The sequence below is a fragment of the Pavona decussata genome, unplaced genomic scaffold, assembly GCF_977016875.1.
Source record: "Pavona decussata unplaced genomic scaffold, jaPavDecu1.1 SCAFFOLD_84, whole genome shotgun sequence".
Taxonomy (NCBI): domain Eukaryota; kingdom Metazoa; phylum Cnidaria; class Anthozoa; order Scleractinia; family Agariciidae; genus Pavona; species Pavona decussata.
The window spans coordinates 6,432,329-6,444,770 of record NW_028145502.1 but is presented as its reverse complement, the minus strand read 5'-3'; the positions used below and the strand labels follow the sequence as shown (position 1 = coordinate 6,444,770).

Here is a 12,442-nt window from a genome sequence, read left to right as displayed (position 1 = left end):
AATGTGTATATGTGCTCTTATTTGTTAGTAATTGGCCGTGCTCCTTTAACTCAGTAAACACATAATAATGTGTGTAATTTTGTCACATCTTATATTATCAATTTTGTTAGCTCATGTCATTTAAGCCTATGTTATCTCATCATAAATGAACTAAACAAATACGTCTTTCTTGTTTACAGGTATGACCACTTGAGGATTTCCAATGATAATAACTATACCGTAGGTACATACTGTGGGGTGCAGTCTGGATTGAAAATCAGTTTTACTGGACGCTATGCTGTGCTAACCTTTCACTCAGACGGATATGAAAATGGATACATAGGATACAAGTTAGATTTCTCCTTTGTTTCTCCCGGTAAGTAGAAAGAGTCGGACGAAATACTCTCCAAAGTAAATGTCAATTTGCCATTCAGAGGTTGTTTGTTATGATAAATTATAATTTACCGATTATAATCTACGCGTTACTATTGGAAAAAAATCGTCAAGTGGTTTTGTATTAAGCGCGGTTGTTTAGCAAATACACCCTCAGGCGGTTACCGTATCGGACGATATTGTCCGATTGAGGCGAAAGATTGTACGAAAAATGCACAGTCGGCCGAGAAACGAAGGTTTAAGGGCAACTGTGAAATTTTGAGGACAATCGGTAATGGGTTATTCCAAACCTACTTGGACCGCTTTTATAGAAACCCTAAAAACGTTAACTATATATTAATGTAAAGCTATTAAGCTGTACAATCTGGAAACAATGCTTTCGGTTTTGAAGGCGATGAAAGCACTGAAACCCAAAACTGTCAGTGTGTGCTTTGACTGAATTAATTACCAGTTCCCACGTTAATGCAGATATCCCAGCAAGCTAGACTATATCCTTCAGGAGATAATGGGCTAACAAAGCGTGCCCATTGCGTACTGAGAAAATCTATTGTTAAGTTTGATAATTGAATATTTTTAAAGGAGTCTTACGCGCTAGGGAGACGATTTTGGCAAGAGCCTGAAACAATTTTGTGCATTAGTGTGTGACGAATGTTTTCTTCAAATTTCGTTCAAATCCGGAAAATATCTCAACCTTATTGGTTGTGTTTTCACTAGGACAATTTTAGCTAGTTAAAGTCAGAAAAGTCGGGAAATAGTAGTATAACGTTTCATGAAGAAAAGACTCCTCCTATGTTCGCGAGACTTTTCCTCAAGTATGTCACTCGAATCTAAAAAAACAAAAACCAAAACAAAAAATACTTATATAAGCCTTAAAAAGAAACCTGAAGATGAACCCGTTAGGCCACATCGACGGCGAATTAACCTTTTTTACTGTTGTTTCCTGAATAACTCGCACGGATCTTAACATTAATTTTTTTCTGCTTTCAGAAATAGTTAAATTAGCAAATGAATTTTTATGCTAAATAATTATAATTAACAACTTGTATAGCGCATTTTAACATATAATGACCAAAGGCGCGTTACAGCATGGAAATTAAACTAGGTATGATACATTTGAGTTATACTTGGCATCTAAAGCTAACCTAAACAGATAGGTTTTCAGTGAGGATTTTAAACAATGTAGTGATCTAGGTTTCTGTGTGGGAAGAGGTAAAGCATTCTACAGTGTGGAAGCAGCGGCGACAAAAAGACCTACCACCAAATTATAATCGCTACATTTTTTTTTTCAGGAGAAAATTCTCGTAGAATAACATCATTTGAGCGGAAGTAATAGGCAGATTGTTTAATTATTGGTATTAAATTACTGATATATTGAGGTGACCGACTAAGCAAAGTCTCATCACAAAGCTCGGATCGTTCTAGAAATACGTAATGTAATTTCCCAAATTAGCTATGAGGAACACTATAAGAACAGAAAACGAAACAGTTTAGTCGTTATATTGTTCGCTGCCCTATTGTCGCCGTTTAAGTATAAGTAAGTAAGTACAATTTCCGAAATAAAATGCTTTATTTAAAACAAACAAAGTTGTCCAAGAAAAGTAACAATTGCGGTTCTTGTTTTGTTTTAGATTGGTTTTCAACCCAAAAAGAAACTACGACACCCATTGAATGACAAACCAAAGTCGTATTAACACGTGTTTGCAGAGGTTTTATGTGTCAGTGAGACAAACAAATGGCAAACCGTTTAAAGTTTGTTCACTTAAAGCGCATCCGAGCGGCCATTGATAGATATTTGAAGCAAGCACCTATTGAAAAGCCGGGGTCTATCGTCGGTGATTATGAATTTAAGAAGGCAAATGATGCCCTAAATGCAGTCTGTAAAAATCTGATGAAAGAGGAAAAAAGTTCGTCCAGTTGTTTATAAACTCCCATCACAAGCGAGCAATTGCAAAAGCTTTTTGAAAGTGGTCAACTGGGAAATGCAGATACAAAAGATCCTAAACAATTACAGCAAACCGCGTGGTTTTACACAAACCTGTATTTTGGGAGGAGAGGAAGAGAAAACCAACGCAGTCTCACTCCAAAGATGTTTATGCTCCACCAAACACCCCAGGGTTATGTAGACGATATTTTAAGGACGGTGCCTACTATCGTTACTGCCCTTACCAAAATAAAGTACACTTTAAGTATATTTCTTTTGTAATCCAAGTATACTGCAAATAATATACAGAAGTATACTTTAAGTCCACTTAAAGTATGCTTTAAGGAGCTACTAAAAGTACAGTTTTAGTATACTTCTTTCCACCTGACATTACATTGCGCAGTCTCAGAAACTTGCAAACCGTAGAGGAGCAAATGATGTTAAGCTCAAACTAAGCTTAATTTCAAAGTCCTTTTCATTTTCAAATTCTGGAAAAGAGTTGACAGATATTTTGCCGTCTGCTTCGTCGGTGTTGTCGTTTACGCCGCCTTGGTGGTTTTTTTGTCGTCAAAACCGCTCCCGGAAAGTCTCTTTGTAGCTTAAGGACGGTGCCTACTAATACCGAAGTATTTTTGTGCGGCTTATTACTATGCGGGAAAAACAGATATGAGCAAGGCCTCTTGGAATCCAAAAGAAAATTGGGGGCAGCCACGCATTTTTCAGAGATAATTAAGCAATAATATCTCTAAAAAGCGCCAAAATATAAAGCAATGTATAGGATGTTTTCCTAAATTGAAGCTTAATTATTTCTGAAAAACGCATGGTTACCCCTAATTTTCTTTTGAGATACCAAAAGCACTTGGTAAGTTCTGCTTTCTCCGTATAGTTTTAAACCGCGCAAAATTATCCCTGTAGTAGTAGGTACCACCCATAGGAAACCCGAGTATGTCGAGATGCGCAGAACGTATGCGCACCCTTACCAAAAAATATAACCCAAAAGTACACTTTAAGTGTACTACAAGTATACTACATCAACAGTTAGTATGATATAAGTATACTTCATTCATACTGCAAGTACTGGAGTATACTTGAAGTAGCATTTTTTAAGTATACTTTAAGTATATGCTTAAGTGAAATGACAGTCCTTCTTTGCCCAAGTAGGTTTTAAGTATACTTCAAATGTGTCAAACTAAAGCAAGTTATGCTGATGGCCAATTAAGTAGGAAAAAAGTATACTGGAAACATACTGCCCTAACAGAGAACATCTGCCTACCTGGTAATTTATTTGGATTTACATATAAATTTTCTTTCAAACATATATACAAGCTAGTGCAAGGTTTACATTAAATCTTCTAAAAGTTTATACTAATATACCAGTTCAGGTCCCTGTTGTTCTTAAACGAATTTTGCATTATTACCAACATATTGGTATTACTGGGAAAACGTTCCTTGAACATACCGGGTTGGCTTATAAATTAGCTGTCTTTTTCAAATCTGTTCGGAAGCTTACACACAAAATTGGAATCATTGCTGTTGACAGAATTTTTATAAATACCCAATTAGACAATATCCAAAACAGCAGCTGCCACAAATGCTCCTTTCTTTCTTACCACAGGAACAATGTGTCCTAATGTGGCATTTGTGAAGGTATCCTTCGAAAGAATAACTTTGTGATCATGCTCCAATAGCTGCAAGATTGCAATATAACAATTTGTTTTGCCAGGGCAGCTTCTCTCACTGCAAGCAGAATGTTCACACTGAAATGCATTTGTGAAAATACTATTACCTTCAATTAATCTCGAGCTCATTTAATGCCAAAAAGATCAGCAATGTTTTGAATCGTAAATCGTTCAAGTAGCTTTTTACAACGGAGAAAAAAACGGTGGAGTTACTGCAAAGCAACAATATAAATGGCAGCCATCTTGGATTTCAGTCAGCCTGGGAAGACTGGGCATGAACAAAGCTATTTTGGTCAGCAGCCATGCCACTGCAGGCTCGTAGAAATACCGTTTCATTTTCGATTTTGAGCGGGATTCAAGGTTACAGGCATCTTTCCCCTGGTTTTTTACTTCTGTTAAGCTAAAAATGATGGCTTCAAGCAGCATAATGTGGATGACTACTTTAAGAAAGAGGTATGCTTTGATTTATTAATAATTTTGATGAGAAACTGCATGGAAATGTGTGATTTTATAGATATATTTAGTCTGCTTGTCATGAGTAGATGTGTTTGATCTTGAATTTTATGGCTCCAAATTCTAGATTGTTGTGGTAGACATTCCTTATTTATTTTAATATATTGGTCCACTGAAAAAAAATAAACCATAACTGGCTTCAATAACAGTTGAGATTCACATCACAATTACAAACTACATTCCGGCCCTCCAACCTCTGATCATGCCGCATGCATGCTTTCCACGTTAGATTCTATGACATTCTGTACACTAGTGGAAAGCCAAATCTGAACTGGATTTTCCATAATATTTATAGCCTTCACAAACGTTTTTAAGGAGTACTTTGTAGCCAGGTTAATATCATTCATATACAGTATCTTTTAGTATAAGCTGAAGACTTGTTCGTCTAATCTTGATTTTGATTCAAGTTACATGATCAACTTCATGGGATGCATGTAAAAAATAATAAACTTATACATGTACAATAATACACTACATACTTTTGTAGCACCATTAGTTAAATTCTGTATACCCTCATATTTTTAATTTACCCATCATTGTTACGGGGGAGAAGCTCACTGCAATTGTATGTGTAAAAAATCATACTGACAGCACTGATCAATTAGACGAACTCACTAAAGTGCACAATTTTCTGTTTTACTACAGATTGTGAAGGCCAATACTCAAGACTGCAGCTTCAGAGTCAAGTCACCAAATCCTGATAAATATAAGCTAAGTCATTTATGACTGTCAGACTCTTATCTGTTATTGCATTTGACGTTAGGAGAACGCATACTTCTACAATGACAGTGATTTGTTCATTTAAATGAAAACTTACGAGACTTCCAATGGCATAAAAATAAAATGTTCCTTATTCACCAGCAACGTGGAGTAATTAAGTGAATAGTTACATGGGAAGCCAGTAAACCAGCCAATTCCCCTGGCAGGAATAAATGTACTACACTTGAATTTAAAAACATTCCTTGCAAAGTGGGAGAACTAATCAATTTAGTACTCCACTTGAAACACTAATAAACAAAAAGTTTTACCAAATTAACCTTACACTGCAGAGCAACTCATAAATTCAACGTCACAGTCATTAAAGCTAAAACAAAATTTACCTTACCCCAACAAGATTTTATGTCCCTTTACAAGTGAGCGTTTCCACTAGAACAACAAGAAAATCAAAGGAAATGTTGCATTGTTTGTGGATTAAACTTTTGATGCTGAGCTTACTGGTAATGGGTAATCGGGAGCGGGCAAGATTGCTCCATCTTAACCGCTCGGGAAGCCAATCACAGCCATGATTGGGCTCTTTCATTCTACTAGCTTTTTATGCCCTTATTCTTATTGTTTGTAGATAAATATTCTAGCGCTCTCGTGCAATTTGGCGACTCAGATATTCAAAGACGTTCACAATTGTATACCCACTCTGACCGTAATGGGTCAAATAATGTAAAATAGCTCAACTCTGGCTATAAAGGGGCTTCATGCCAGCTATCCTGTCATTCGATTAAGATAATTAATCTTTCACGAAAAGTTAACATAACCCAATATTTGCTGGGATATGTTCTTGCAAATCGAGACAGATAAAGCGGCCATGAGCCATTTAAGCATGCCCCTAGAATAGCGACCGTTGAATTATCTCCTGATTGTTCTTTTAAGGTGAAATCATCAAGATCTAGCAATATCTCTTGATTGGTTTTTAATAAAACAATTATTCCACTCGCGCTTTATGGATGAAAGATGATTATACGCTGTCATCTTATCTCAAACGCGCGTTTGAAAATAATTGTTAAATATATCCAGTTTAGTATAATTACTCAGACAGGTGATTATAGAGATTGCGTTCATCTGATTAGTCGAGGATTGCGTCATATCCTACTAATAAATATATTTTTAGCCAAACCTAAAAGGGGAGCTCCAATATTTTTCATAGCATTTATAGAAATCTGGTTAGCGTATGAACGTAATAACCTTAATACCAGTTCCTCATCCCGTCTGCAGTTATATACATTTTTAGTGCATATGAAGCAAACTGCTTAAACAATAATAACAATGTAATACAAAGGGAAACATTTTTTTGAATGCTGATTTGTTTTAACAGAGGGCAATTTTTCTCAACTTCCCTTTCCCCGAGGGCAAAATTTCTTACTCCTGATTGACCGAGCGGCGATGATACTCGCTCCTCATTGGCTGAGCAGGTCAGTTCTACATTTCATTAAATTCTTCATTTTGTGTCCAAAAACAACGAGTTCTTCCTAGTTCTTTGGAGTTCGACTGTTTAAGCCAGGTTTTTTTTGTACCACAAATACATGAAAATCAAGTGCTGCATTTAGACTAAGGAAAATCCTAAACCTTAAGTTTTCGTGTCTCTTACAAGAAAAGGCAACCGATTTTTTGATCAAAACTAGAAACTTGAGTCGGATTGACATTTGCTTAGCTGAGAAACTGAAATCAGTCGTGGCGACTAATAGCTTTAACCTCGCTACTTCTTCTTTCAACGAATGATAACCGAGCATAACAGTGCCCTTTTGATGAGAGGAAGGAGCAGGTCAAATTCGGTGGAAGAAATTACTCCGTAATTTTTTTTTTTAGATCCACCGTTTGCTATTTTTATCGATCTATTTTCGCGGATTTTCGAGCGGTGGGAAGCTTCACAGCGCAGGTGAACAATTACTTGATGCTTGACATTAAGTTTTATTGCTGTCAGTTTACTCCTGAATTAAACTGATATTCTCTTTTTATTACATGTGTAGAATTCACAACTCAGTCAATATTGCTACTACTAAAATCTAAACAAACTTCAACAAGAGGAGAACACGGGAAAATTACTCTTGGTTGCTTGGCACAGATCTCAACGAGAGCCATGCGGTGCGAACGAAACTAACCTAAACAAAGTGTTTAAAAATTAGTTTTTCGACTTCTATTTGTTCTGTCGAAACGATTGAAGTATATTTGTGAAGCTTGAAACACATTAATAAGGAAAAATTATTGATTGTTGCGCGGAAACGCATTAGATTTAAGTAAGCGGTTAGCAAGTTGCCTAAATTAGTAGGAGTTGCGTTCAAGTTAACAGAGAAAAATTCACCGTCGTTTGCACATGTTCTCCTCAAAACCTTGAATTAGGTCATTTCACGTTGCGTTGTAGTCTTGCAGAGGACGGCAAAAAAATCTACCAAAATTTAAAATCCTCGTTCGGAGCGATTTTTTTGCAGCGTTGTTGCTGCCGTCGTCGTTGCTTAACAGGGTTCCCAGACATATTAAAAAATGTTCGGAAACTCAAAACTGTGTCAATTCTGCTCCTAATTGGTAACAAATCTAGTCTCTAAATATACGTTAAGAAAAGGAGAATACAAAAAATACTTTTTGGTGTTTGGTAGAATATTTCAGAGCTTTGAAACTTTTGTAAACACATGAGAGTCTTGCGGTGCGAATAAAAAATCACCGCCACGGAACAATTTTTTTTTTCAAAAATTAATCTCTTTCGAATATTGATGGTACCCAAAGCGAATAAAGCGTCTATGCTGAGCTATTTAAGAGTTCTACAAGTTATCATAACTGATCACGAACTGGTGATATTAGGCAAATGTGAGGCTTTTAAACTTACTTTTTACTGCTAGCCTACCTTAACTTGCTATCCGTCGCTCTCTTTCACGTTGAACTTTGCTTAATCGTCTCCGCTTTTCTTGTTTTCTTTTTCTCTTTCTTTCTCTTCTCTCCACGTTTGTCAACATATCCAATAAATACATATGAATTGAATTTGTATTTTTTGTTCTGTAGGATTTCTGTTGTAAACGCATCTCGCCATGCAACTTCCCGCAAAACAAACACGGGCGCATTAGCATTGTGGGATTGCGTACGGACGGTCGGGCGGACGGACGTGACGTCATAACCAAAGCAAAATTTTTCTCATTAATGAGTTTCCCAATTTTTTTTTAATTAATTTTAATCACGTGAGTAATTATACTAAATATATTTAACCCAGCCTAAAAGCGGAGCTCCACTATTTCTTTTTAATAGGATTTATATATATATATGCTAGTCTGTGTGTCTACAAATATGCGCCGCGAATGGCGAATGAATTACAAAATGTTCAAAACAATTCATAACTCTAGGAATATGTCTCCCACAGAAATAGTTCTAGTCTCTAAGTAAACGTTAACAAAAGGAGAATATAGGAAAAATAATGTTTGATAGTGGTCCGAAATATGTCATTAAGCGCTTAAAATTAGAGCGTGTTTACAAACATGCGCTGTGAATGGCGAATGAATTACAAAATATGTCATTAAGCGCTTAAAATTAGAGCGTGTTTGCAAATATGCGCTGCGAATGGCGAATGAATTACACAAGTCCAACACAAAATATTCCAAACAATTTATAACCCTGAGAATATAGAAATAGAAGGAAAATGCAGAAAAAAAAATTGTTTGGTTGTGGCTCAAAATATTTCAGTGAGCGCTTAAAATTAGAGCGTGTTTACTAATATAGGATGCGAAAGGCGAACGAATTACACAAGTGCAACGCAAAATGTTAAGGACAATTTATAACTCTGCCAATATTTCTCCTTAAGAAATAATTCTAGTCCTTAAGTAAATGTTACCAAGAAAAGAATACAAGAGAAATTAATGTTTGGTTGTGTGTTTACTAATGTGCGCTGCGAATACATTTGTAATACATATTAAGTCCAACACAAAATGTTCAAAACAATTCGTCACGGTAAATAGCTCTGTGTATGTTAAAAGATAATTTATCCACGAATATTTGTCGAATGGCAACGACTTAAGTATTTGTGTTTAGTTTGAAAAATATGTTAAACATGGATAATTACCGACAATTGTCTGCAAAATTGTATTTAATTTCTAAGCGACTTGCGAGTTGCTTACTCCCCGCATGTGTTACACACTCCACAAGCTTAAACTGTAAACGACGTTTTATTACAAGTACAAACTGCGTACTGTCCGATTACATCAGCCATGAGCACATGGTTCGTCCTCGCTCTTCCCGGCATTCTTCACGGTATAGACAATCTCGCGTCACGCACCACTCACACGCGTGTCACACGCTCTACACACTCCCCCTCCAAAACAAATGGACGAACGAAACGCTAGAAAAAAAAAATGACAAACTAAACTGAGAGTTAAGGTCAATGTTACATAGTCCTCTCATGCGAAGAAATCATACAAAATCTCTTATCCATAATCCTCAACCTTGGGTCCTGGATGACGCAACTGGTTTTCCCGGAATAGTCAGCAATAGGAAAGTGGTAAATAAGGCACCTGTGGCCAGGTCCAATAGTAGAAAGGTCCATGATAGGGAACAGGTAAAGCTGGTGGCGATGTCCACGGCATCTGAACGTAGTTAACTAATGGATTGACACGCTGGTACTCCGGGTTTCCTAGGGAGTTGTACGTGAAGATCTGTGGTGGCCTGCACTGACGTTGTGGTCGGGTTGACACGCTCTCCTCGGTGCTGACATCAAGATCCGAAAATTCCTCGTCAACTGACCTATTCTCACTCCCGATGATGAGGTCCACATCTGTAGTGGGAACAATTTCGGCCTGGTCTAGGGGCTCATTTGGCTCCGAGCATGATGAATTTGATGATCCGGTTTCTTGTGAATATCCCACTAATCTGGTTTCTGTTAGGTCATCACTCTCGTCCTCTGAGGACAGCCCATCACTTGTCTTTGGTGGCAATGCGGAGCTCGTGATGGTTCTCCTGGCCTGATGAACAGGTTCAACTACTGAGCTTCCAAGTTCCAGCGCATCACAAGGCAAAAGTAAGTTCCTGTGGAGCACCCTTGCGCGACCACGCCCATTCTCTGGCTTGAGTCTGTAAACCGGACTATCCCCTCCCAATCTTTCAGCAACGACGTGGATGGTCTCTTCCCAGTGTGATCTCAATTTTCCAGGGCCGCCCCGTTCAGCTAAATTTCTAACCAGCACTCGGTCCCCGGGTTGAAGCACTCCGCCTGACACTCTCCTGTCATAGTAATCTTTGCTACGTCTAGCAGCCTTCTTTGCAGTCTTCTGAGCAATCTGATATGCTTCGTCCATGTCTTCCCGCCACTTGCGCACATAGGAATTATAGTCAACTCGACCATTATTGTCCTGATTGAAGTTAAATATAAGATCGATGGGTAGTCTTGGATTACGACCAAACAGAAGATAATATGGCGCGAATCCAGTAGCCTCATGTTTGGTACAGTTATATGCATGAATCATCTTGTTAAGTGATTCGTCCCATTTGCGCTTCTTTAATTCGGGAAGGGTCCTGAGCATTGACAACAACGTGCGATTCATCCTTTCCACTTGTCCATTCCCTTGGGGGTGGTACGGCGTTGTGCGAGACTTGGAGACACCAGTTAACTTGTTTAATTGACGCAGGAGCTGATTTTCAAATTCTCCACCCTGGTCGCTATGGAGGCGAGCTGGAAACCCAAACCTCGGAATGTAGTCATTGAAAAGTTTTTCGGCTACAGTACGTGCTGTCTTGTTTCGAGTAGGGTAAGCCTGAGCATACCTTGTGAAGTGATCAACTACGAGTAAAATATACTCAAATCCTCTTTGGCTCTTTTCCAGGTGAAGAAAATCGATCGAGACCATTTCAAAGGGTGCTGTAGTGGTGATACTTTCCATAGGCGCCCTAACTGATGTACTTGGTTTCTTGTGCCGAATGCAGCTGCACTTGTTTGTAATGAAATAAGTGATGTCCTGTTGCATGCGGGGCCAGTAAAACCTGGACCTGGCTAAATCCAACACTCGGTCAACACCCAGGTGACCCATCTCAGTGTGTAGCTCCCGGTAAACGAGTTGTCTGAACTTTAGGGGAAGAACTAACTGTTGTCGATTCTTGGTTTTGCGCCACAGAGTTCCGTCTGCTGAAATGTGAAGATTATTCCATTCTCTTATATAACAAAACATCTCATTGTCCCTGGTCCTGCCGCCTGTCAACTTAGGGGGATATCCTTGTTGTTTGAATTGCATGATTTGTGAAATGACTGAGTCTTCCCGCTGAGCTCGCTGAATTTCTCCCGGTACCAATTGTGTAAGAGTTAAGTCGCTGACAATGGGTTCTTGGTCTGCAATACTAATATTCGCAGAGACTGCAGTTAACCACGGAATCTCTTCCGCTCTCTGGTGTGTTAGTCCCTGGATCGTTGCATCAATGGCTTCCTTGTCCATTCCAGCAGTACAGCTATCCATGTACTCTCGGGGGTCTATCGGTAGGCGAGATAGTATATCTGCATCAATGTTAGTTTTCCCAGGTCTATATCGCAGGCAAAAATTGAAGTCAGCTAGCTCTGCCACCCATCGATGTCCAACAGCAGACAGTTTCGCGGAAGTTAATATGTACGTTAAAGGGTTATTATCTGTATAGACGTCAAATGATGGAGCATAATATAAATAATCCCGAAATTTTTCAGTCACAGCCCATTTAAGAGCCAGAAACTCCAGTTTTGTGATAGCATGCAAGTGATAGTTTTTCTCTGCTGGGGTTAGGGTCCTTGATGCGTAACCGATAACTTTCAACTTCCTGTCCTGCTCCTGGTATAACACGGCGCCCAGGCCTTCATGAGAGGCATCCGTATGCAGTACAAATGGTTTGGAAAAATCGGGAAAAGCCATCACTGGTGGTCTTGTTACACAGTCAACTAGCAAGTTTAATCTCTCCTGGTGATCGTCTGACCAGTTGATCCTGTGGGTATTTGGTAGCTGTTGTTTTCCCCCGACTGTAGCATTAGATTTACCACCTTGATTAGCACTCTGCGATACGGCCATAAGGTCATAGAGGGGTTTGGCGATGCGTGAGAAATCTGGAATGTACTGTCTGTAGTACCCCAGGAATCCGAGTAACTTGCGGATGTCCCCCACAGTGTTTGGTTTCTCACTTTTCAACTTCTGAACTGCTTTTGTATCCTCCGGGTCCAAAGAGTAACCATCAGCTGACACGATCCTACCTAAATATCTGACCC

At 38.6% G+C, this 12,442-nt stretch overlaps 2 protein-coding genes and 1 pseudogene across 3 annotated transcripts in view; 1 reads left to right on the top strand and 2 right to left on the bottom strand.

Annotated features, from left to right (window-relative positions):
• Positions 1-12,442, bottom strand: part of LOC146475649 (ras-like protein 1) — a 491,817-nt pseudogene that overhangs the window by 174,119 nt on the left and 305,256 nt on the right. The window lies entirely within an intron of this gene.
• LOC146475652 (uncharacterized) overlaps positions 1-12,442 on the bottom strand; it is a 417,346-nt gene that overhangs the window by 187,559 nt on the left and 217,345 nt on the right. The gene's annotated exons all lie outside the window — the stretch shown is intronic.
• LOC146475653 (CUB and sushi domain-containing protein 3-like) overlaps positions 1-12,442 on the top strand; it is a 101,653-nt gene that overhangs the window by 55,592 nt on the left and 33,619 nt on the right. Inside the window, exon 13 of the mRNA XM_085116066.1 lies at positions 180-355. Within this exon, the coding sequence (XP_084972192.1) occupies positions 180-355 (176 nt within the window). The remainder of the gene's footprint in view (positions 1-179; positions 356-12,442) is intronic.